The sequence below is a fragment of the Neopelma chrysocephalum genome, unplaced genomic scaffold, assembly GCF_003984885.1.
Source record: "Neopelma chrysocephalum unplaced genomic scaffold, ASM398488v2 Primary Assembly neopelma1_63, whole genome shotgun sequence".
Taxonomy (NCBI): Eukaryota; Metazoa; Chordata; class Aves; order Passeriformes; family Pipridae; genus Neopelma; species Neopelma chrysocephalum.
Genome location: NW_020897720.1, coordinates 6,117,005 through 6,141,549, shown reverse-complemented (window position 1 = coordinate 6,141,549; position 24,545 = coordinate 6,117,005). Strand labels below are relative to the sequence as shown.

Sequence of the window (24,545 nt, the reverse complement as noted above, 5' to 3'; positions counted from 1 at the left end):
GCTGATGAGCTCATAATTACAGAGTGGGGAAAAAATGTTTCTTTTTGGGGGTTTCCATAAAAAACCATGAAACACAAGCCAGAATCTGTTCTTTAACCAACAGTCCTTACAGCCAACGCTTTCATGAGGATCCTTCCAAGAAACTTGTTAACCTCCTGCTGAGTGATGCATCCAACGAGATCCAATGGAGCCCTGCAGTCACTGCACAGCTCTTCCCCTGCCAGCACGGCTGGAAGCATCTCTCAGGCACACCAGACCCTGGTCCTTTATCTCTGTCCACCAGAGAAGCCACTCACATGTCTGATCACCAAGTTCCATGCCAGCAAACACTCCCAGCATACCTGCCAGCCCCAATTAGTGTCCTGGATACAACTGGCATCCTTGCAAGCATCAATCTTACTGCCTTTATTTCTTAGGAACAGCATCCATCTGCTCCCAATAGCTCACATCTGGCATAGTGAGTGTTATTCAAGAGGCTCAGTCCTATTTGAAGGAAATTATGCCTCCAGCCAAGAGATTCATGCAGAACTGAGTTTGGTGTTTGCAGTTACAAATTTACTACGAATCATACAGTTACACGCAGTTGCAAGCTTTAAAATTACAATTTTATCTTTCTTAATCCCTAAAAGGTTGCCTTCATGTAAATTGCCACATGATGGAAAACACTTACGGAGAAAACAAGAAGGAGAGGCAGAAGGAACCTGAGGACTGAGGATCTACACAGGAAAAATGCTCCTGAGCTCTGCCCAGGTCACTGCTTTCTCCTGCAATGAGTAGTGTGTAGGAGATAGAGTTGATCCTTGGTTTCATCATTCTTTTCCCAATTTCACCCACCTGATATGGTACACTGAGCCTCCCTGGGGTGACCCCAGAGCAGAAAAGGGCATGATTCCCAAGGGACGAGAGCCACCACTTCATCTGCTTAAAACGCTGGCCTGGGACTAGGAGGAAGCAGCAGCTTGTACCTCGTGCTGGGATACAAGAGATCAGTTGGGGAAGAAGTGTTGGTCACCAGCCCTTAAAGAGAAGGTGACAACCTCCTGCATGACAGTGAATGGCCCTTGGTGTGGTCAGTGGAATGGAAACAGGTAATTAGGCAGAAAGAGGATGTTTTGCCAGCCTTGGAAGGGAAATGCAGGGTGGTGCTTGGAAAGGCTGCTGCAGTGATGAGCTGTAAACCTGGACTTCTGCAGGAGAGAGCCAGGTTTGGGCTTGGGCACCAAAGGGAAGAGCTCTGCAAATCCACAGTACTCGGGCCAAACCTTGAATGCTCCCAGCTGGTAACAGCACAGCCTTTGTGGCATCACTGCAACCAGCAAGGTGGCTTTAGACATTCCCCATTTCAGCACGGGGAACACAACTGGTCTGACATCTCTGCATCCAGACAGATGCAGGAAGGATTTTTTCATGGGAAGGGTTGTCAGGCATTGGAATGGGCTGCCCAGGGAGTCAGAAGTCACTGTTCCCTGAAGGTGTTCAAGGAACAACTGGACATGGCACTCAGTGCTCTGGTCTGGTTGACAAGGTGACCATCGGTCAAATGTTGGACTCAATCTTGGAGGTCTTTTCCAAACTAAATGATTCCGTGGATTCAGAAACCAGTAAACTCCAGGCTTCACTCCTGTTTTGGCTCAGCAGATGGTTTGTTTTGAGTGTCATTCCTGCCTGGCTGGGGAGGGAAGGACACTGCCCTCCGGCTGCAGTGGGAGCCGGCGAGGCTGTCAGTATTAAGTGTGCACGTGTTTTACTTGGCCCTACTCCTAAAATAATTGTTTGGCCATAATGGAAGGTGACAAGTGAATCAGCAGTGGCCCCACAGGGAATATCAGGAGAAAGTCCCCAACCACTCACACGTCTGTGGCTGTGCTGCTCTGAACTGCAGCATCACATCAGCCCAGGGTCAGCCCCCACCAGCCCTCACTCCTGCCCCACCAAGTTCTGCTCTTGGATCAAATGGCTTCCATCTCACTGACAAGGAAGAGTCACTGAGAGCAAAAGAAGGTGCACCAACCTTCACCCAAATGTGGCCAGAGCTGCTCTTGGAAAAACAAAACCCTGCTCAGCTTCTGACAGGAGCATGAAAAGCTCAGCCAGAATCACTGGGAATGTTGATATCAAATGAACAAATATCTCTACCCAAACATGCATGTACTGCAATTGCTCAAGGCTGTAAGGATGGATTTTCACTGGATAACATGAAAGACAGATTCTTGACACAGAAATCACCTGCGACTCAAGTTTCCAATTCTTCCTCCAACGCATCAAAAGATCATCAGACCTGGACCCGGGAAAAATATTTTCCCCTCTTACTGTTTTCAGAAGCAGCTGAACCATTTTAGTCAATCAGGGTTTTCTGTGGGGGTTTTGTGGATTTTTTTCCTTTTAATAACCAGAGGCATGAATAATTTCCAGCATGGAAAATTTCTGCCTAAAGAGCTAAAACTGGCATAGAATCATCCAACAGTCACACAATAAAGCCCTCCAGCAATGGCAACAGTCAGTGCTACCAAGCCTACCTAGAGCATTTTTTTCCACTGTGCTGGGAGGATCTGTTTCACTCCTCGCCTTTCAATCCAATTTCCACTGTACTGCACCACAAGTTTAAAATAAGGACACCAGGAAGCATGTGTGATAAGGGGGAAGGAAGGGAAAAACCACAGATTCTTTCATTCTTTCAACAGAGCCAAAAAGGAGTGGTTACTTTTTATTTTTTAAGAAAAAGCTGCAGGGAGCTGGGAAGGGGGGAGATGTTTGCCTTAAACTTTCCCATCTGCACAATGAGATACATATATATATATATATATATGTATATGTATAAAGTACCTCTGACTCTAAAGGTGCTCCAGGGTATTTTGCAGAGCCAGTTTGAGGCTCTGACTCCAGACAACCTCCAGTGATGGCACTTTCCATTTAGGAGCATGCACAGATCCAGCCAAGATGGAAGGGGACGGAGACAGGAAGGACGGCCACTATTCCCTACATTCCTTCCTCACGAGGAGCAAGGCAGCCCAGGGAAACAATACAACTGGAGGCACCATTTTATTGAATAAACCCCAAAAGATTGTGCCCTCCTTGCAGCAAACAACAGAATGAGCTTGGCCACCACCTTGGAGCACCAGTGAAGATAAGATGCTGTGGAGAAGGAAGCACGAGTTCCATTTCCTTCCAGCCCTGGCTGCTGCCCAACAGCTGTTCCCTGTTTATTTACTTTAAATATTTCCTTGGTTACACAAGCAGCTGCACACAGCTTAACCCCTGCCTGCACCAGAAGCTGCCCATGCCACCCTACCTGGCCTTGCCCAGCAAGATGATGCAGGGCAGCACCACAGGGCAGGGGATGGACACCCAGGGTCTTGCCAAAGCTGGGCTCTCACTGGACTGTGGCCTCTACATGGTCAGATCCACAGCTCTGCAGAAGGTGCCCTGTTGGGCAACATCTCACACAATCCCAGGCTCCACAGGCAGACCCGAAGCCAGGTTGAACCTGGGAAAGCCATCTGGATTCCCAGGGGCTTGCTTTGCTGGGCAGGCTGTAATTTTAGCAGTGTCTGGACGCAGCGATTTCAGGAAAGGCATCCTCATTCCCAGGCAAGCACTGCACCCTTTGAAATACAACCTATGGCAATGCTCAGCCTCACGTGAGTGGGATGCTGGAGGCAGAAGGTGCCCAGCTCCTCTCCTGGTCCCTCACACAGCCCAGGAGGGACATGCCAGTGGCCCTTCTGGCAGCTGCTGCCGCTCCACAGATCACTTCATGCATTTTCTTTTCTCCTCTGCACAGAGCCTGTTCCAGCAGCTCAGTTTGTGTTTTGGCTCATAAAGCTCAGCCAGACCCCTTGGCTCATCTCCACCAAGGAGGGGGTGGAAAACACCCTTTGCCTGCTCACCCAGAACACTGGCTTTGGTCTTCTGCAACCCAGCCTGTCCCAGCTGCCTTTCCAGCCTCCTCCCTCCCAGCTCCATTTTCCTTCTGGCTCCCCCCTGCACCAGGAGATAAATGAATCATAGAATGGTCTGGGTTGGAAGGGACCTTACAGATCATTTCGTTCCAACCACCCCTGCTGTGGACAGGGACACCTCCCAGTAGACCAAGTTGCTCAGAGCTTCATCCAACCTGGGTCTAAACACTTCCAGAGATGGGGCAGCCACAACTTCTCTGGGCAACCTGTGCAAGTGTCTCACCACCTTTACAGGGAAAAATCTTTTCCTAATATCTAGTCTAAACCTACTCTCCGTCAGTTTGAAGTCATTTCCCCTTGTCCTGCCACTACATGCTCTTGTAAAAAGTCCCTCTCCATCTGTCTTTAGGTTCCCTTCAGGTACTAAAGGTGATGTTGCCAGCTGCCCTCTGGGCTGGCATTGGCCCTCCCCAGAATGCCAGTGGGACACCGACCCAGGGAATCAGCACTTTTCAGCGGCAGCCCTGGTTTGCTGTGATAGCTGCTGGGAAAGGCATGGTATGAGCTCCACAGGAATGGAATTTGGGCCTAACTTTAACAAAATCCCCCCCCAAAGCAAACAGAAAGCCCCCAGTAAAACCCTCACCAATTGCACAGATTTCTGTTGCAGAAACTCAAACACACCGAAGCAGCCCTGGGCACACTCAGCCCAGAAACTGACAGCAGAACATTAAAACTGGGACTTGCAAAAGACCCAGGATGTTCCCACTGATGTGCAAGAGGCACTGGAGCGAAGAGTCCATCCAGTTTTTGAGGTTGCTTTTTTCTTGCTTTCTCAAGGATGCCCAAAATTGTGGTCAGGTTGCCTCAAATCAAAGCATTTTCTAGTAGATCACAGAAGGCATGGTCAGCATAACGCAGAAACCACACAGCTCAACAGACCTTCCTAAGTTAAAACCCCAAGAACTGGATAAATTCTTACCTGCAGGTCGAAGAACTTGCTGTACCGTCGGTATATGACCTCTGTGGATCCATTGGACCAGGTGACCTTGATGATGTACACCTGTAAGGAACAGAGGAAGGAATCAGAGAGGAGTGACCCAACAACCCACACCACAACCCAAACACTGCTGAAGCTGCCAGCACAGCCCCCAAGGCTGGGTGTCAACCAGGGAGTTCACAGGAGCACTTAAAGTCATTTCAGAGGTACCAGAACATACATAAGTTTAAATTTTTAAGCTCCACTGCTGTAACTGAACTGTCTACTAAATGCTTATGGCTGTGAACTGAGATAGCTCCCTAGCCCTAAATAGGGGCACACACCAAACGTGAAAGGGCATCTCCATGTAAAAACACAGTTCAAGTCCCTCCAGACACATTATGAGTTAATAACTGAGCCTGGCCATCCCATCTACAGCTGCAGCATCAGTTTGATGTCAAGATCCCAGAGCGGCCCCCACACCAGCCTGGCTCCTGGGGCTGGGGCTTGCAAGAGCTCAAGCCCCCAAGGTTTGAAACTCCATCTGTTCTGCCATAAGCAGCTCTGAGGTTCTGGGTTCTTTCTGGGGTGCAAACTACCCTCCTGATCCTTAAAATGATACACAATCAATCCTAGTCATTGCAGGTTATTCACAGACCATATGACCAGGCTTTTACTGGTGATAAATGCAAAACAAAAAACCCAAACCCAGCCCATTTCATCATTTGTTCTTCTATGAAAGACAACAAGGAAATAGAATGAGACAATGCCTTATCTAATGTCCTCACTTGTTGTTCACAGAAACCAAAGATAACCCTTGATGAGATGCCAGTGCAACACTTAAGTGATGCAAATCTCAAATTGATAACAGATTGACTGAGCAGAACGAGGGCACAGTCATTTTTTTTCTCCTAACTCATGTCCTCATTTCCACCAGAAATTCAAGTATCAACTCACTAAAGCAGGAACAAGACATTTAAAAGCCCAGGTGAAGGGACCTGCTAGAACTTCAGCTAACACAATAAGGCATGAAGGCTCTTAGAATGGTGATGTTTTGGTATTTAAAACAGAATCCCTCAAGAGTTTCACAAGTTTTCCCACTGAGATGCCCATTTTTCCCAGATTCTGGAATGTGACCAATACCCCAGCCCAATATCGAAACTCAAACACCAGGAGATCACATGGATCACATGGATAACACAACTCTCAATTATTTGAGCTCATCAAACCTACTCAAACGCTGTACTAAAAATCTAACCAAAACCTCACTCTGCTGCTCAGAGGGCTGACTCAGCATGACCCACTGAGGTGAGGAGACTCCTGAGGAATGTCAAACTCTTCCCAGTGGAATCACTTCCAAATTAAGATAGAAAATGAGGCAGAAAGATGAAGCAAGTTCTTATTGCTAAAATAAAGAACTTCCCTACTTTCAACCCAGCAATTCAACATCCACTTTTGTTAAACTAGATGATGAGCCCAAACACAGCTGTGAGCTGGCTGGGTGTCACAGCACCACCAACCCTCTCCCAGACAAAATCTGAATCTCTTTCATTCGCAAACTCTTTGTTCTGAGCCAAAAGACCTGTGCTTTCTATGTATTAACACAAGGAAGACAGAAGGCTCCTGCAAGACAATATCTGTGCCAGCTGTGGAGACCTGGACAGACCACGTTCTGCTATGAGGGAGGCACCACAGCATCAGCAAACTAAGCGTTAACTTGATGCTAAGTAAGCGTCCGAGTTGCCTTTACCCTCACCCCAGGCCTTGCCGGCAGGCCAGCATGAGCTCATTTGGGTTGGAAGCTCAGCTGATATCCCAGCTCTCTTACCAGTCTACAGCACTTCACGGGGTTATATCACCGCTGGCTGCCTGCCTGGAGAAAGCCTTCCACTGGGGCAGCAGGAAGAGCCAACTTTTTCTTCATTGTTTATTCCTATCCTGCCTTTATTTGGAGTCAACAGCTTATTAGACTGGGATTTTAATCAGGATGTGGATTTACTCAAGCCAAAATGAATCCAGAGCTCTTAAGGGTAATAAAGCCATGAGATTTGAGGGCACACCACACTTTATTGTACCCTTTGCTACTGAGGGAAGGAATACTTCTCCTACGCGCTCACTCCTACTTTGCTGAAATGCAGATCTCCCAGGAGCCAGGGTTACATTTTCTTGCACATCCCATTTGAACAGCAGAAAGGTCTCCAGGGGTATCTCCTCACCTATTTATGGAAAGCGAAAAAGATGGGGAAGCCCACAGGAATGGGACCTCCACAGTATCTACAAAATCACTGCCTCAGTAAAGCTGGGAATATCCCTTGTCCTTCCAACAGTTCCATCCAAGGTATTCTGTTGACCAGAACCATCACAAATCCTGGTCTCTGCCAATACCTAATCCAGTCCCTGCTGTCCTAGGAATAAAAAAAGACACCAGAAAACACAACTCAGGTGCTCTCCTCAACTAACGATGAGTGCAGATTTGGAAAGGTATTAACAGTGCCCTTCGCCACTCAGCAATGGTTTCCAGAGGGACTGGAGGTGATGAGGCAGAGAGCTCACACAAGCACTTATACATCGCCTTCTCAGATGCTTTTGGAAGACACTTGCAATAATCAAGACAGTTTTGAAAACATTGCACTTGGTCTAAAGTTTCCCCTCCTGGCCTGGCACTGCACCACGTCCTGCCAGGAACAGCCACCATGAAGTAGCAGCTCAGAAAAATCCTAATTTTGTACTGAAAGGAGCCACCCCTTCAGCTGCTCCCTCAACCCCCAGTCCTGTAGAGGCTGCTCCAAGGACAGGTTTTTCCCAGCCTGGCTGTGTGGGTGAGAGCATGTGGAAACAGTTATTTAATGGGTCTTCTCCAGCTCCGATTTCTACGGTCCTTCAAAGAAATAACACAGAGAAACCACCAGCAGGCCTTTTCCGTGGAAAGAGCGAGGGGATCTCCCAGGGCTGCAGCTGGCACTGCCTCTGGGACATTCACCCATAGGGAGCACTGCTGGGAATGGGGGGGCTGCCACTTGGATCCGTCTCCAACACTTCCTCACAGAGTGGGGAGAGCCGAGCAGATGGCGGGGAGGCAGCGGGCGGGCGGATCCAGGAAGGGGGCTCTGCAACCCCATCCCGTGGGATGGGCCCCTGGCCAAAACCAACAGGCAGAGCTATCTAAATATTTACAGCCTTTTCCAGGCCAGCAGCAGGGTCTGCACCAGGGAAGGGAACTAGCTGACTTGGTGAAACTCAGGAACTGTCACCTCCTCTCCCTCCCTCTGGAAAGGACACCCTGCCCTGCCCCCCTCCCAACCCCGAAAGCCTCCATCCCTCCATTCCAGCCTCCATCCCTCCATTCCAGCCTCCATCACTTCACATGTGTCACGCCAAACCCCACAGCAAGGGCTGATGCCTGAAGGCAGTGGGACAAGTTGAGCTTTGGAAGAGGCAGAATCCACCAGGATTGAACCCTCCTCAGCTTCACTTCAGTCATGGGTTGGGGGGAATAGCTGAAATTCATGTCTGCGGTTCCAAAATCCTAGAGATGCAGCTCACTGCATTTATCTGCCTAGACCAAGGCCAGAGGAGAGGCACAGAGCTGTCAGGGCCACTCACACACACTCAAAATCCTGCTTGCAGGTTTAAAGGAGCTACACGCACGCCCTCCATCTCCCATCACTCATCTCCCAGTCTCCAGCTTCCTTGCCCTTGCATCATGAAACTACGGTGCCATAACAGCATGTTATGGAGGCATTCCTGGTGAGACAACCTTGTCAGAACCTCAGCAAAGGCCAAAGCAAAGAAGCAAGGCCTGCCCTCCAATCCTGGGGGTACAGAGGCCACAGGGACAATTTTGGAGGTGCAGGTGGATCTTGTTTAATGCCAGATGAGAGGAGCATTTCACACAAACACCAAAAGCTCCCATCCCTTGGAGGGCAGAAATGGAAGAGATCCTTCAAAGAAAACAGAAACTTGCAGATTCAAAGGTGAAATTATGACAGACTCCATGGGGATTTGGCTCCCAAACTCCATGGGATCTCCAAACTCCCCGTATTACAAGTAACTGGTCACACACCAACTGCTTAAAAATTACCAGTTGAGAAGCGTAACATCAGGACCAGCACTGCCCAAGATTCTCCTTGGTCACATCAGAAACCAAGTGCCCTAAATGGAAACATAACATAGAAAAAGGCCCAGGGAATCTTGCAGTCCACCCAGTGGACACCATGAGCTCGGTCCTCTCCGGCACGATCCGGCATCTGTCACTGCTCTCCCCAGCACCTCTGGAGAGGCAGCTCAGAGGGAGAACTGGCCAGTGGAAAATGGGACTGAAAACCCTCAGAAGGGAACTGTCAAAAAATGACAGTTTGCTAAAATAAATGCAAATGGCACCTGGCCAACCGTAACAGAGCTGTCAAAGGGAGCTGCCAGTCAGCTCGGATGGCAGGAAGGGCTCTGCAGCCCCGGGGGAAACACGCCGGCAACTCGCAGCAGGAGAGAGCTGGAGGGAGATCCCCCTGGGCAGGATGGCAGCCCAGGCAGGGAGCAAGCTCCAGCACTGGGCATCACCAGAATAGCAGGGAGGCTGCAGAAGCCAGCTCAGATCCACATCCAGAGCAGTCAGAGTCACGGGGACTAGAGCGCGGAACAGAGGGGAAGAGAAGCCAGTGCAAATCATCTCTATCTGAAAGGGCAGCCAGAGACTTAATTATTTTTTTTCTTTTCCTCTTGAAGAAACCAAGTAGCATAAGCCATGGGAGCAGTCAAACACCAGAAATATTTTTCCAGGGACTGCTGAAGAGCCTCGGTGTTGCAGACAGCAGTGGCTCCTGGTGACTTCCACTGCTCAAAGGGAACGAGAATTCCAAAGCCCTTCACGAGCCCTTGGCCTTGCACCTTCCCCAGGAGGCACGTTGTCCCATACAACAACGTGGGTAGAGAGAGGAGATGATTCAAGCGGGTGACTTGAGGCAACAGAATTAAGAACAGACACTGAAAAAAAAAAATAAAAGAAACTGTTTCCCGTTCTTGAAACACGAGGCTGTGTGACCTCCTAGAAGAGGTCTGGGCTCCTTGCATAAACACACCATGGACAAGCTGGGAAGCAGCCTGGACTGCTTAAGTTTGAGTAGAAAGAAGGCAGAATGAAGCTACAGGAAAACCTAGACCTACATTTTCAGCCTTTCTCCTTCTACAGGAGCAGCTTTCCTAAGTTTTGCATGGAGACTTGCAAGGCATCCTGGCTGGGGGTGGGCACCCATAAAGCCCACAAGTGAAGCTTTGGGAGAGGGCAGCTGCTGGCTAGCCTGGGAACTCTCTGCCTGGCACAGCTGAACCAGGCAGCAAGTCCAGCCCAAGCTCAGCACCGCCCAGCTATGCCAGTTCAAGCCCAAGAGCAGCACAGCCATACCAACAGCAGCTCCCCTGGCATGGCACAGCCCTCCCTGTGTGGCTCTGCAAAAACCCCAGAGCTTCCCCTGCATCCCTGTGCCCAGAGCTCCCACACACCGAGACCCTATTGTTCCCACACTGGAGGCACGTGGACAATGTCAGGGTGGAAAGCAACACCACTGTCACTTGGAAAGACACCTCCCCAGGGATGCAGGGACACGCAGCTCTGCCCGACGGGCACCACTGTAGGTCCTCAGCCTCCAGCAGAGCTCCTACAGCAGAGCCAGACATAACAGCCTCCAGTGGAGGCAGAGCTGTCTGCAAAGCTGTTTCCAAAGGGTTGGAGCCTGTGTGGTCTCGGGTCCAGGGAGACTATGTACAATAAACCTCTCTGTGGAAAACTCCACATATTTAAAGCATCTCTCGCCAGCAAAGGGGAAAAGCATCAGTCAAAAGCATCAGTCTTTCTATTCCACTCATGCTAACCCCGACCCTGAAACACAGGGAAGTGGTGTGAGAGCCTCGCACCCTCCCTTCGGCCACCACATGAGAAAGGAGTGCCGAGAAACCAAAGGGGCAGAGAGACCAAAGCAGTTGAGGGACTGAGCCAAACCAGAGTGGGTTTAATATAGAAAAGGGAGTGGGAAATTGTAAGAGGAAAAGAAAAAAAAGGAAGGAGGTGGCTAGAAACAAAGAAAGTTCTTGGCATCAAGCTGCTGTGCTTGGCCTCTCTCCATCAGCCTTTGCCGCTTCAGGCATGTGGAGCTGGGGAGGGGAGCATAGGGCTCTTGTGCCATGGGATGCCAAAGCTTGGAGCAGGAGACCTGACCCCAGCTCCATCCCCAGACAACTTGTCACCCCCTCACGCCTGCTTTGTGCACAGAGAGAACTGGGAGAAGGGTCATGCTGGCTCAGACAACATTGGGAAAGGCACGGAGAAGGTATTCCAGCAGCAACTGCAGGTTATCAAGGATGCTGCTGTGGTCCCTCTAGCAAAGGAGACAGGCAGAAGCAACAAGTCAGAGCTACAGGGAGCTGGGCAAGAGGGCTGCAGGCAGCATCAGGACAGGCATATCCCCACCACGGCATATTCCCCAAGCCAGCCTGCCCAGATATCAGGACTACAAAGCAGCCACCTCCCCTCGCTCCGATTCATCCCTTTGACTGTACCCTCTTTCCACTCTACTATTGTACAGCTTACCGGGGCACAGCACTGCCTGAGCACACAGCCAACGCTGCTGGGATGACATGAGGCTATGCCAAGCACAGGAACCCCAAGGGCAACCCACTGAGCCCTGCTCAGACCCCTCAGTCACACCACATATGCACCCGCTCGTTTGCTCTGAGTCACACTGAAGGTCAAACATATGGATTCTTTTGTTTCCTATTTCCCACTGCTACATGAAACGGCCGGAAGACAGGGATACCCTCCAAAGCAAAGCTGAGAGGGATCAAGGTCACCAGAGCTCTGAGCAGGCAGAGGCAGTGGATGGCCCCAGTGCTGAAGTTCACTGCTGGAAATGAGGATGAGCATCAGCTTTCCACACAGAGCTGCACCCGCCTCAGTGGCTGTGTGACAGGCAGGATTTGGCCCTTCCACTGAACTGCGACATTCAAGGTTTTCAGCAGCCTTGACTGACATGATTAGGGAAGAAAAACAAAGCAGAATTTGCATTTGTGTGCTGGTTTTCATCCACAAGGCTAACAGGGCTCCCTTAAACCCCAACTCTATGGAGAGGTGAGGTGGCAAGAAGGACTGGTTGGCTCTGTAATGCTGGATGATGCATGAGGACAGGTCAAAATTTCTACCAGCTACAGGTTCCAAATGCCCTGTGGCCTGCCTGGAGTGGAAGAGCATTAACCAGCCAGCAGGAAATGGGATGAGACATGGCAGAACCACAGGATATAACAGCAAAACATCACTAAGGATGCTGAGAAAGCCCTCAAACTTCTAAAGGCCAACAATACTCAGACTCCAGCTTCCTGGGCTCACCCTTACTTCATACATTTGCTGTCTTTCATTCCTAGTTTGGTTAACGGTTCCTGCATAGATTTCACACTATTCATTGTAACCTCCTGCTTCCTAGATCTAAATGTACCCAGTTCCTTCGGTTCCCCACAGCACATTCCCACCATACCAAGAGCATGGTCACCCTTCCCAGAGAGCACAGCACAGGGGGAGTCATCCCCTGATGTCCTTTTTAAGCCACACAACCAGTATGATTCACAACGGCAGAAATAACGCAAGGTGACACTGTGCCAGGTCCCCACAGAACTCTGCTCCAGCCAGGCAAGCCAGGACCAGAGGACCATGACACACAGTCCATGGGACACAGGTTCTTCAGAAGGCACCTTCTGTTCTATACATATAAGGCACTGAAGAACCACTGAATGTGTAGATTGGCAGCTCTCCTGCCTCACTTGCCATTCAAATGCTCTTCCCTGAACACTCCATAATCAATTCCAGATAAGCAGTTGGGTTGGGTTGGACAACCCATGAAACCACAAACGGTCTCACCACTACAAGGAACAGGAGCACAGAAGACACCTACCACCACGTCACAAATTCCACATCAAAAATATAATACATATACTTTTAGAATGTAGTTTTCCCTCAAACAGGTTTTAAAATATTTATAGATGCTATCAACCAGATTCCAATATGCACTGTTAATTACTTTTGCAAGGCAGCTGAGGTGTTCACATTGTTTAAAGTTTGCCATCTTGTAAACTGAGTTTGCAAAATAAATCTATGCTGCTCACTGTATAAGTTTCCCTTTTCAAAGCAATATGTGTGTGCAAGGAGGCTGGGAATGGAAGTCCTGCAGGACCATAGTCCAGGTTTCCCAATAAACTAACACAACCTAAAGCATGCTGCTCTCTCTTTCCTGTCAAACATATACATATAAGTTTGCTTTGTACTGTAGAACAACTATTTAAAACTATATGAACTATGGAAATGTTCTTGGTGGGCAGGATGCAGAAATGAAGATGTGATTCAACAGCTCTGCTATTAACACATAGAACAACACACACATTGCAGCTGCATGAAAACGAAACATCCTGAAGCTTGCCCAAGGGAAAGAAAACAACCAAAATCTGGATTTAGTAGGGAAAAGCTTTATTTTAGGGCTTCTACTAGAGAATAACAAACACAATACTATAAAAAGATTCTACGTGAAGTCCTTTAAAGGAAAATTTAGTCTGTTTCAACTATGCCTTTGTTTTGGGTCTTTTCTGAATAAACATTCATTTATCAGAGACTTGGCCAGACCATAGAAATGGCAGTCTGCTACTCTGTCACTCAGAATGATTATTTTTAAACTTTACTCTTGGACTTGGCCTTTTCAGATTTGCAGCATAGCCCCAGAGCCCTTGCCAGCAGTGTCCCTGAGGGGCAAAAGCTGTAAACACTTAACATATGATTACATGGAAAACGTTACTGCAGGGTGACCCTCCAGCCACTGCCTGAAGGACAGAGTCCCCTTCTTCACTTGGACGATGGGCTGCCTCTATCCAGAGCATCCTGCAACAAACACCTGCACAAGGATCATTTCTTGCTGCCCCTTCCAGGTACTGCCCATGAAAAAAAGCCTAAAGACACAAGTGGCACAAATGCAGTTTGAGGGCACAGGGCTGTTTTTGGGTCCCCAGCTGAACCCTGACACAGCTCATCACACATTCAAGCTGGTACCCAGCTACCCAAACCCCGCCCTGGACCTTGCTGGGTCCTTGCCCAGCCCAAGCCCCGCAGAGTTTGGTGGAATATTGTGCCTCCTGTTGTTCAAAACAGAACAAGTTTTTGTCTCAGAGACCACAATTCTTTTTGCATCAATTATCGAGGTGAAAGGCAAACCACACCAGCCTGAATAGAGCCAGCCTCACCTACAGCCCTCCCCACCACAGGCATCAATAAGGACTTTGAAACACTGCTTTGATCTCTCTTTTCTGGGAAAGTGGAATTCACAACTTTCTGCTGTGGCCTCACTACAAGCAACACAACTGCACCTTTGTCTAGCAAAGAAAAGCCCTCGTCGATGCAGAGAGGAGCCCGAGCAGTGCAGGTCAGTCACTGGTCAGGCCAGCACAGAAGCAACAGGAGGAAAAGCCAGCATGGTCCTCCAGCCTCCCCAGGGACAGCGAGCACTGCCTCAGGGGATGGAGCAAAGCACATCTATGCTCAATAAGGAGAAGCCAGAGAGCAAAGGTTTAACACAGACACTTTGTGGTTGACTCGGATTTGCAGTGTGCCAGCAAATACAGCCTAAAGATGACTCAGCCATGATTTGCTGCCCCTCCTTTCCCTCTTTGCAGGAGGAGGAAAAAAAAAAAAAGAAGGTTTTGGTTTCATATAATTAACTGGTTTTGTGAATGTGTCTGGTTCCTATCGATTCCTCAAACAAGGAGAGTGCTCCCATTCACTCCAGCGCTGTGCCGGGGAGGCAGCTGCCTGCAAGCTGCTGGCCCCTCCCTGGGCTCAGCCCCGCTGTGAGCCACGCTGGCTCATGCTGCTGGATTTTGGTCCAAGACAAGTACAGGGAAAGGTTAGAGGCAGAGGACTCAGCTGAGGAGGGAGCGGAGGCCGAATGGCCGGACTGCACAGCTGGCTGTCATGAGCTGCACACAGCCGCCTTCGCCCACCACCCCAGCAGCTTCTGCTCCAGCGTCCCCACCCAGCTGACCCACCATACAGCTCCCTTCTCAGAAAACATTTCTGTCCCAGTTTTCCAGCCTCACAGGGATTATTTGTGCTATGCCCAACTCCACCCGACTCACCACTGCGGGTGGAGGGTGAGCAGGGACAGCACACAAAACAAATTGTGTCCAGCACTTGGGGTGCATGTCCCAAATGTGGGGACACTGCCCTGGAGGGGTGCACAGAGACTCCAGGCCGAGCAAGGGTACAAAAGAATCTAAAGGGAAAGCAGAGGAGCAGCTGCAGGCGATCCTGTTTGAGCCCTGTTCCTGGACCTGACAGCGATGCAACAGATCCGCCAAGACAAACAGAAGCGTACGCAGCTCACAAACCTCCTCACGTACATGCTCCTCCAGATCGGTGCCTAACACAGCCACGATGAGTAAGGCTGGGATGGACACAGCAGGAAAAGGGGCACATCTGGAGCTGGGGCCAGATAAAGCTACAGGCAGGGCAGGAGAGGAAGAAGGGGTGATAAGGGGTTGGGCAGCAACAGCCACATTAACATCCCTAAATTCAAGGATAGGGTAACAGCCCCCTTTACTCTCCCCTCCTAGAGCTGACCTGCCCTCAGCTTTCCTCCAACTGTTGCTCATTGACACAAACCAGCTGAGGGGAGCTTGAGAAGCCTGTGATCTCCCAAAAACTCTGAGACCCCGGCTCTTCTGACACAACACACTCCAGTCAGAGTGAACACCACATCTGCACAACCAAAATGCACCATGAACAGTGTGTCACTGGGTCACCCTGGTCTAGGGTAAATGGGGCAGAAAGAACATTTTGGTCTTTGTTTTACGGTTGTTGCCAGGATTCACCCACGGCTCTCCACGGATGCCTGGAAACACACCAAAGTTTAAATAATAAAAAAAAGAAAACCACTTTCAAAAACAGACAAACCCACAACAGTTTGGAAGATGCCCTGGAGCACGCAGGAAGGCGCTGCCTGGGCAGCTCACGCAGCAGGGGTGCAGGGGACACGAGGGATCCCTCACAGGGATAGAGCATTTCTAGGATGCAGAATGCAGGAGCCGGGTGGTCCTTCGCCCCAGGACTGCGCGGCCAACAGGTCCCATGTCCCCTCTGCCAAGCGCTGCTCCCGCACCGAAGCGGAGGCGCTCGGCGGCGGTGCCCGGGGCCGCCTCCTCGGTGCGCGGTGCCCCGGGAGCGCCTCCAGCGACCCCCGCCCGAAGCCCCCGGGAGTCCCCCGGCGGGTCCCGCGCAGGGTCGGCACCGGCGCTGCCCCGGGAGCGGGGTCTGGGGGGAAGAGGCGGCACATCCCCACGCTAGCAGGGGGGCACCGGGTGACCTGCACGGGAGACGCCGGGGTGGGAGCGGCAGAGCCAGCAGCGCTGCCGCCCTCCTCCTCCTCCTCCTCCTTCCTCCCTTCCCGGAGCTCCGTGCGGGAGCGGGGCCGCCCGCGGGCCGGCAGCGCCCGGCCTTTGTTTGCCCAGGGCCGGGCTCGGCGGAGCGGGCGCCCGGAGCCGCGCCACTCACATAGTGCTTGTTGGGGATGCGCCGCTTCTGCACGTCCAGCACCTTCACCTCCGCGATGCTCCGCCTGGGCATGCCGCTGCTCGGCCCCTCGCAGCCCGCGGGAGCGGCGGAGGCGCGGGGGAGGCACTGGCGCTCGCAGCCGGGACCGGAGCCTGCAGCGCCGACCGAGCCCAGCCGAGCCCCGCCGCGCCGCCCGCTGCCGGGGGCGGGAGGCGGGAGGCGGCCCCGGCCCGCCCCGGCCTATCCCGGCCGGCGGGGCGGCCCCACCGCCGCCCGCTTAAAGGGGCGGCCGGCAGCGCCCGCCCCGCGCGTCTCCGCCGGCAGGGACCGTCCAGCCCCGCGGTTCCCCCGCTCCGTCTCGGAGCCCAGCGGTGTCTGAGCGCACGGTGCTGTCCCTCGCGGGGAGGTGGTTGGAGGGGTCCGGGCTTGCCCCGCTTGCCTGTGCGTGCGCTCCGTCACCACTTCTTGTTTCTTCACCCCGCTCGTGTCCTATCACAGCGGCCCCCAAGGTGGCTCCGGCTTGGCTACCAATAACCAAAACCCTAAAGGGTCCAGGCAATGAGCGGGAAGAGGTCTGTCTTGGCTTTTGGCGTGGTCAGATCAGCAGAACTGCCTTGCCCAGGACTACCCGCATGCCTGCATAGAGAGACTACTTGCAAGAGCATGTAGTGACAGGAAAAGGGGGGATAGCTTCAAGCTGACAGAGAGTAGGCTGAGATTAGATATTAGGAAGAAAATCTTGACTGTGAGGGCAGTGAGGCCCTGGCACAGGTTGCCCAGAGAAGTTGTAAATGGAAGTGTTGAAGGCCGGGTTAGATGGCTTGGAGTAACCTGGTTTAGTGGAAGGTGTCCCTGCCCATGGCAGAGGGATTGGAATTAGATAATCTTTAAGGTCCCTTCCAGCTCAAACCATCCTATGGTTCTACCCCTGGGAGCCAGGAGCTAAGCCACCACATCCACCTCTCCTCCCAGGCAGCTCACCCCTCCTGCCATGCTCCGTGCCCAGCTCTGTCCTTGGGCCAGCAAAGGAGACAAGGCAGTGACCAGGCACTTCTCTACATCAGCACTACCCCTGGCCCCCGTCTTCCCAGTGGCTCCTCAACACGTGGCATAACCACAGCTCTCTTCCCTGTTGGGCTTTTAATTACATTATAAAGTTACTCAAGGCTTACACTGGCAGGTCATTAGTTTTCATATGAATTTAATTTAATCATAAACAACTCATCCCACTCCTTAGCGGCTCCTTAAATGTGGCTCTTTTTAAACACTATTAACTTTGCTACAACCACCCTAGAGAATTAACGGAGGTGCAGGCAGGTTGCCAGTGCTTTATTGCCCCTCCCAAAGGGCTCATCTTCATCCTGCTCCCCCTCAGCAAAGCCCAAGCCCACAGTGCCCCTGCAGGGCTGGCTGCAGGAAGGTTGCTAGGCTGTCTGAAGGGCACATCATGCCACTGATGACCTCCCTGGTGCTTCCGGGGCTGGTTTACATGTGGACCAGCTGCACATTGCTCCCATCCCTGTCCCAGTCATCACTCCTCAGTCAGACATGTGTTGAAGGTAGGCAGGCAGGAGGCCACGGATAGGACCTGTAGACTCCTCCCTTCCTTCTCCCCTCAGGAAAGCTCTGACATTCAGAAGGGGTGCTGAGGCTAATCAACAGCCTGGAATAGCGCCAACAGGCAGCAGAACTGCAGCTTCTGATGTTGTGTGGACTGCCCAGGCTGGAGCAGAGAGAGTTATGCTGGTTTTAAAAGCCCTGAAAAATGCAGAGGTCCTCCAAAGGATGGTGAGGAAAACATCCAAAGTAGCTATGTCTGAGGCTGGTAAGAGAAGGAGTGCACACTGAGATGTGGAACATCAGAGAAAGCAGATTGAGAAAGGAATGAAACAGTTACTGGTCTTCACATGCTGAAAGGATAAATTAAGTCACAGAAGCACTTAAGCATCTGCATGGCCTTTCCCAGCACTGTGACCTGCTGAAGGGACTCTGTTGCTCCTGGGCCCCAACAGCACCAGGCAGTGGCTGCAGCCTGACAGCTAATGAGCACTCAGGAACAGGCAGAGACAGTCACAGCTAATGCTGCAAAATGGCTCCTGTGTTTAATTAACAAGTCTGATGAGAGCTGTTGAGATGAGTGCAGAGTGGCTTTGCATGCTGACCAGATCACCTCACGAGGGAGGCACGCTGGGAAGCAACTGTGGAGATGCTTGGGCTCTGGTGTGCCTCGATAATTTGTCAAGGAAACTGCCAAGCGTTTGCTAAGGGAGCCCAAATGAGGGGCTTGTGAGTGACCTGGGAGTGTCATGCTCGGCCCACACCTCTGGTGATATGGCTTCAGGAGCAGCAGAGGTCTGGCAGCAGCATGTCCCACAATAAAGTTGGGTGGTACAGATGCAACTGAGTGGAGTTTTAGGAGAAAGAAGTTGCCTCTTGCTGCCTAACCAGAGGCTGAAGTGTTGTTAAGCCAAATAAAATAACTGTACAGGAGAACTCACCACCTACTCAAGGGTCAAGCATGTGCACTCTCCCTTCTCTCTGGCAGGATCAGCTGAGCAATGTAAAGCAAGAGGGCAAATGACTTCTGAAGAGCCAGCCATCAGCTCAGATGTGCAAATGGGTTTCTGCATGGCTCTAAGCAGACTCCAGCTGTTTGGACACAGCTGCGTGGTCCCTGACATTTCCTTGGTGTCAGAGATGGAATAGAATGAGAAAGCAGTGCCCCATTGTCAGCCCCAAATTGCAGAGGAAATGCTATTTGCAGTCATCCTGGCATGGAGAGCCCACTACCGCTGCTTGCTTTTCAAATTAAAAATTAGGAGTGTGTGCCAGGTGGTTAAATGGTCCTGGTCCTCCCTGTGTACAGAACAAATGCATCCATCTTCCCTGAGCTTCCTCACAAATATTAGTCAAAAATTATGCTCCTACTCCAACAGAGGGCAAATCTCTGCAGCTAAAGCCCAGCAGAGCAGTGGTTTCCCACCATTTCACTGGGGCTGGATCTCACTGATTCTTAGCTGTCACCAGGAACAATTTTCCACTGCTGTGACCCCTCTATTGCAGGTTTTAGGTGCGTGGTGTGGATGCCATCCATCGCAGCAGGTTGTACCCATCCTGCACAGGGGTATGGCAGCAGGGAGAAGCAGACCCCATGGAGGGGATGTTCAGCCCTCAAATGAGAAGGCTTTCCTGGCACACAGTGGGCAGGGGAAACCTGGATAACTCCTAAGGCTAATGCTGGAGCAGGAGACAAAGTACTGAAGCCCTGCTGAGAAGCAGAGATCTGGTGAAAGAGATGCCATAGAGAGCGACAAATCCAGGGAAAAGAGCGAGCGATCTTTTTGGTGCAACGGGACAGCTCAGCTCCGGCACTTCAGTGTCATGCCACCTAGTGAGCAAGAGAAAGAGCAGCAAACATCTCCCCTCCATCCCCTGCAAGTCTGGAAATCAAGTCCAGGGGAGTCCTAGGTGGGGTGGCAGGGCAACATGCCCCTGGCACCCAGCCCCATCCCACCCAGGAGAGGAGCAACGACAAACCCCATCAGCAAGGCAGAGCCACAGCCTCTGGAGAGGCTGGGCTTCCTCGAGCCCTGGGGAGTTTGGCATTTGGAGAATTAAACCAGTGGCCAGTGCAGCAGGAGAACACTCAACAGCATTTGGTTTAACAGGGTGCAGGTGACTTTTGCAGGACGTGCCTATGGCACTGCTCACCTCCAGCTGCCCTACTGCAGCGCTGGAGGGAGCCCATATGCAGTCACAGGAGGAAGGGAGTTAGGTACAAGCTCCTGCTCCATGACTCTCCCTGCCTGCCCTGATTTTCCTCTCCCCAGGGAGTTTTATCATCCCAATCACAGCACGAATGCTGCAAAAGCCCTTGGGCAGCTCAGAGGAGTCTGGAGCCCAGATGTGACAGGATATAACCCCAGGGAATGCTACACCTGCTGCAGCACCAGTAAGTTTTCAGGGCTGTCATCTCTATTTTTAAAAAATAAGAAATATTTTTATTTTTGTTCTGTTTTCAGCATTGCACCAGGACAGATTGGTAGCTAACAGTTATTTCTGGAATACATGGTACTTATAAATATATGTTGAATCCTCATGGTTGAAGCTCCCCTCAGGCACTGCCAAGGACATGCAGATGAAGTTAAATATTCCCATGAGATCCTCTGCTTCACTGGGATACACTGAGTGAGGCCAGCGTGTCCCAGGAGACAGTGCAGTCCTGGTACACATAAACAAAGATGACTAATTATGTGTCCTCAGCTACTCCATTTCTTACAATCTTGTGAAGCAAGGAGACAGGCACCCTCGGGCTTTGCTTGTCCTCTCACCACAGTGCTGCCTATTTAAAACCCCACCACTAACAACTTACAGTACCAACTCCATCTCCTTTTCAGCATCTCACCTGAATTCACATCCTGCAGTTTTACCTACCATGGTGGACACTGGGAGCAGGGTCATTTCCTGCATGAAATCCAAGGTAAAAGTTGGCAGACTCTGGAGCAACCTTCCAAAAGTGAGGGGAAACCCATGCCAGCTCCATGGGCTCATGTAAAATCTGCCCTTGCACACTGTGTGTCCTTGAAAGAAATCATAATTGAACTGGCAGGTAAAAATCTCTGAGCAGAGAACAAAGGCCACACAGGCCCTGTGGTTGGTTACACAGGTGGTGGGAGCTTTTCTGAACAACCTGAGGGAGGAGGCAGAGGTCTGCCCCTGTGCTGACAGGAGAAGACATGCTTTGCATCCCGGTCCTATAATGCTTCCCAAGCACTCCCCAGCAGAGGTCAACGTGGGAAGAGACAAAGAGGCATCCCTGAGACGTCCTTGTCCCACCAAAGCAAGGGAGCTGAGGCACTTGTCTGAAATCTCTTCCTAAAGCCAGGCAAGCTAATTAAATAGGAAGAAAAATCCATGCCTAAGTGGTTTGCACTCAGACAACAGGATGCAATACCCGCTCTTCACCAAGCAGGGTCAGCCCAGCACCATCTTAACACCAAACGAGGGAATCGCTGCTTCAATTCAGCTTCACCAGTTTCAGCCTCATCGCAAACATGTTCCTGCCCTGGAGCTGCAGCACCCAGCAGGAGAGTCTCTAGAGCGATTTCAAAGAACTGGAAGTTCAGCCTTGCAAGGTTCAAATGCCAGAAGTGGCTCTGGAGGTTTCTGTAAATCAGCAAACCCCAGACCAGAAGCAAAGCTGGTCTGAGGCCACAGCCAGTGATCACACACAAAATCAGACACATGCCCAGGTTTCTCAGTCTGTTACTTTATTAGAGGGGTCTTTACATCATAGTGGTGGCCCCACTGGAGTCACTTTACAAAATATTAAAAAAACCCTTTTTATTCAAAGCCATATTTTTTAAAATGGTATCCGATCCCCTCTCAAAGGTAAGCTGGGTTTAATTGTGGTTCCTTCTGAACAGGAAACAACAAAAATATCCTCTTTTGAAAGGAGTGAAAATATAACCACCCTGTAAACAAGACAATCAGATGATGTGCTCCCCTGCCCCTTTTTGGAAAATGGTATTAGAGCCCTGGCACACTCAGAGAGGAAACAGAGAATAGGGAAAAGGCAGCAGACAGAACCATTCCTACCCTCTGTTAGCAAAACTGTGTTGTTTGCTCTAGGCTGCAAACAAGCTGGACTGGAGAAAGGGACAACCGATTTACCATGGAGGGCATTGCATCAGCTCTTTAAGAGCCCCCAGAAATAGTCTTTGCTCATGGCTGCAAAATATCCAGAGAGAGTTGATGCTTCCTGGGCTGGTGGAGAAGGCAGTCAGAGGCAGCAATGCCCTTCAGTGTGACCAGCGTGCTGCAGGACATCCTTCTGCAAGTCACATGTAAGACATGAAGGACAGGCACCAGGTACTGGTTTCTGTGACACCAACCATTTCATAGAACAGCTCAGCCTGACCCCTGCAGGACCAGGAACAAAACCAATGGGGCTGCTGTAACACATTTCTAATGCAATTAAAAGGCTCAAACCAGCCCATTGTCCTGGTCCAGGAACATCCCTCATTCATTAATCTTACAACAGCTCCCAACCTGGCACTATCACATCTGAAAGGCACAGTCCATGCTTTTGGAGATGGGGCAGGCAGCCTGCCTGTGTTTAACAGAGACATTGTTGGTGTGGATTCAGAAGTAACCTGGAATGGCCCAAATAGATGTAAGTCTTGCTAGTTTGCAGGAAGCTTATAAATATGTATTAGGAACTCTAAATGGGTATGAAATGCACACCTCAGATACAGAGTTAAAGACCTGGGGGCTGACTCCTTCAGCTCGGTACCTACAAGTGTGGCACATCACGTATCACCTTTCCCTGAAATGCCAGTATGTCTCTACATCAATATTTGAGACTTTCAAATAACCACCTTTTTTTTTTTAACTTTTTTAAGCAGAAACATTTTTTTATTGCTAGGGAAGCAGGTTTAAAACAAACAGTGCTGTCCAGAGATGAACAGAGAGAAAAACTTAAGTGCTACCTTATACCTTTGGATTGTGTAAAAAAGGTGCTGCCATTGAGGTCTCTGACCCCCTACCCAAGTCTGTGCTCTGAGTCCTACCCAGAAGCTCAGCCAAGCCCTCCCTGCCTGGTGCAGGTGGAGGAGACACATCACCACAAAGCAGAAAGGACAGAGGGCTGGACCTGCCACTGCTCTGCCACTCTGCAGCCTGAGTCCATGCTGAAAGCCAGGAGAACCATCCAAGAAACTGTGGCACATCATAAGGAGATGAGACATCAATGGACAAAGTGATGCTGAGAGTAACAAGCCACCATGACCTGCCTTCACATCTCCTCTTCCCATGTTTCATGACTCCTTTATTCCTTCCAAATGATGCTCTGCAGCCCATAACCCTGATGCAGAGTGGCCAGGCTGGCTGACCCACATGGCCCACACATACAGAGCACTTAAAAAAAAGTCTCAAGCACATGTGTGATCATGAGAGCTCTGGCAGTAACACTCTTCAGCCTCCCACTTGTCCTTACCAAAAGGCACATGACCATGACAGGCACTTCACTGTGTCATCACTGTTACAAACCTCCTCCTCTGCACATGCACATACACTTCTTTAAGGACAAAAACCTGCAGCCAGCTGAACAGTTTAATTACACCTTAATCCAGTCCCTGAAAAGACAGTGCTAGCTGGGTGCCAGAGGGTCTGCGGTGCCAGTGATCGTGACAAAGGAAGAAGCAGAAGATGTTTGGGAGGACATCCAGCCAGTCCCCTTCCTGCATAGTCTATACAGACTATACAGAGAAAGAGGAAGCAAAAAAGCCCAACCCTCCTTACTCAAAGGCAAAAACCCCCATATCACTGTCTCTTCCTTGAGCAAAAAAGACCACAGTGGATAGAAATCAGTGTAAGGCAAGTGTTGGGGGCCTTCAAGGCCAAAGTTATCTTAAGACAATGCCAAAGCTGCTCTGGCCCAGGCGAGTCCTTACAGAGGACCAGCAGAAGGAGCAGCCACAGTGGAGAGAGAGGGTAACATCCCCTGCACAGAGGGCAGGAGCCATGGCCTGTTTCTCCTGTTCAGAGTGGTTGTTGCTTCAGTCTGAGCTGACCAGCCAGGTGAGCACCAGGCTCACGTGAGAGGCGACACATCCAGCTCACAGTGCAAGTACAATCCAGAAAGGGTCCTGCCCCACTTCCCAGCCTGGAGCCATGCTGAGCAGGCCAGCTCCTGGGGAAGCCACCACAACTTCCAGTCAGCATCCCACAGTTCAGGGGTCACATTTATCCCAGACAGAGCGAGGGGACAGGAGGGTGCTGTTGTAAGAAGAGGCTGCCAAGAGGATCGTCCAAGTTGCCCACCTGCAGCCCAGGAGGACACAGCCAGTACCAGCTGGTGGCCTGCCAGCTGTGAGGTGTTATAAGCTCTCTGAGGAGCTGAAAGGGACGAACTTGGCGTGTTTGGTTGGGGATGCTGGCATCTGTCCATCTGCCTCCTCACTCAGCTTGAAGAACATCTCCTGCTCACGCTTCTTCTGGTTCAGCTCATCCTCCAGGGCCTTAAGCAAAAGAGAACACACACAAGAGCTGTGTTTGAGATTGTTCTGGAGCTATGGATACTGTCCCCTCCAACCAG

General features: G+C 50.9%; 2 protein-coding genes across 2 annotated transcripts in view; both read right to left on the bottom strand.

Annotated features, from left to right (window-relative positions):
• The window catches only part of SH3PXD2B (SH3 and PX domains 2B), a 70,120-nt gene extending 53,552 nt beyond the window's left edge, over positions 1 to 16,568 (bottom strand). The window contains exons 1-2 of the mRNA XM_027682851.1: positions 16,448 to 16,568; positions 4,882 to 4,962 (exon numbers count right to left, since the gene is read on the bottom strand). Of these exons, the coding sequence (XP_027538652.1) occupies positions 4,882 to 4,962; positions 16,448 to 16,519 (153 nt within the window). The 5' untranslated portion in view covers positions 16,520 to 16,568. The remainder of the gene's footprint in view (positions 1 to 4,881; positions 4,963 to 16,447) is intronic.
• A 5,128-nt stretch (positions 16,569 to 21,696) lies between these two features.
• The window catches only part of STK10 (serine/threonine kinase 10), a 46,745-nt gene continuing 43,896 nt past the window's right edge, over positions 21,697 to 24,545 (bottom strand). Inside the window, exon 19 of the mRNA XM_027682720.1 lies at positions 21,697 to 24,468. Coding sequence (XP_027538521.1) covers positions 24,328 to 24,468 — 141 coding nt within the window. The 3' untranslated portion in view covers positions 21,697 to 24,327. The remainder of the gene's footprint in view (positions 24,469 to 24,545) is intronic.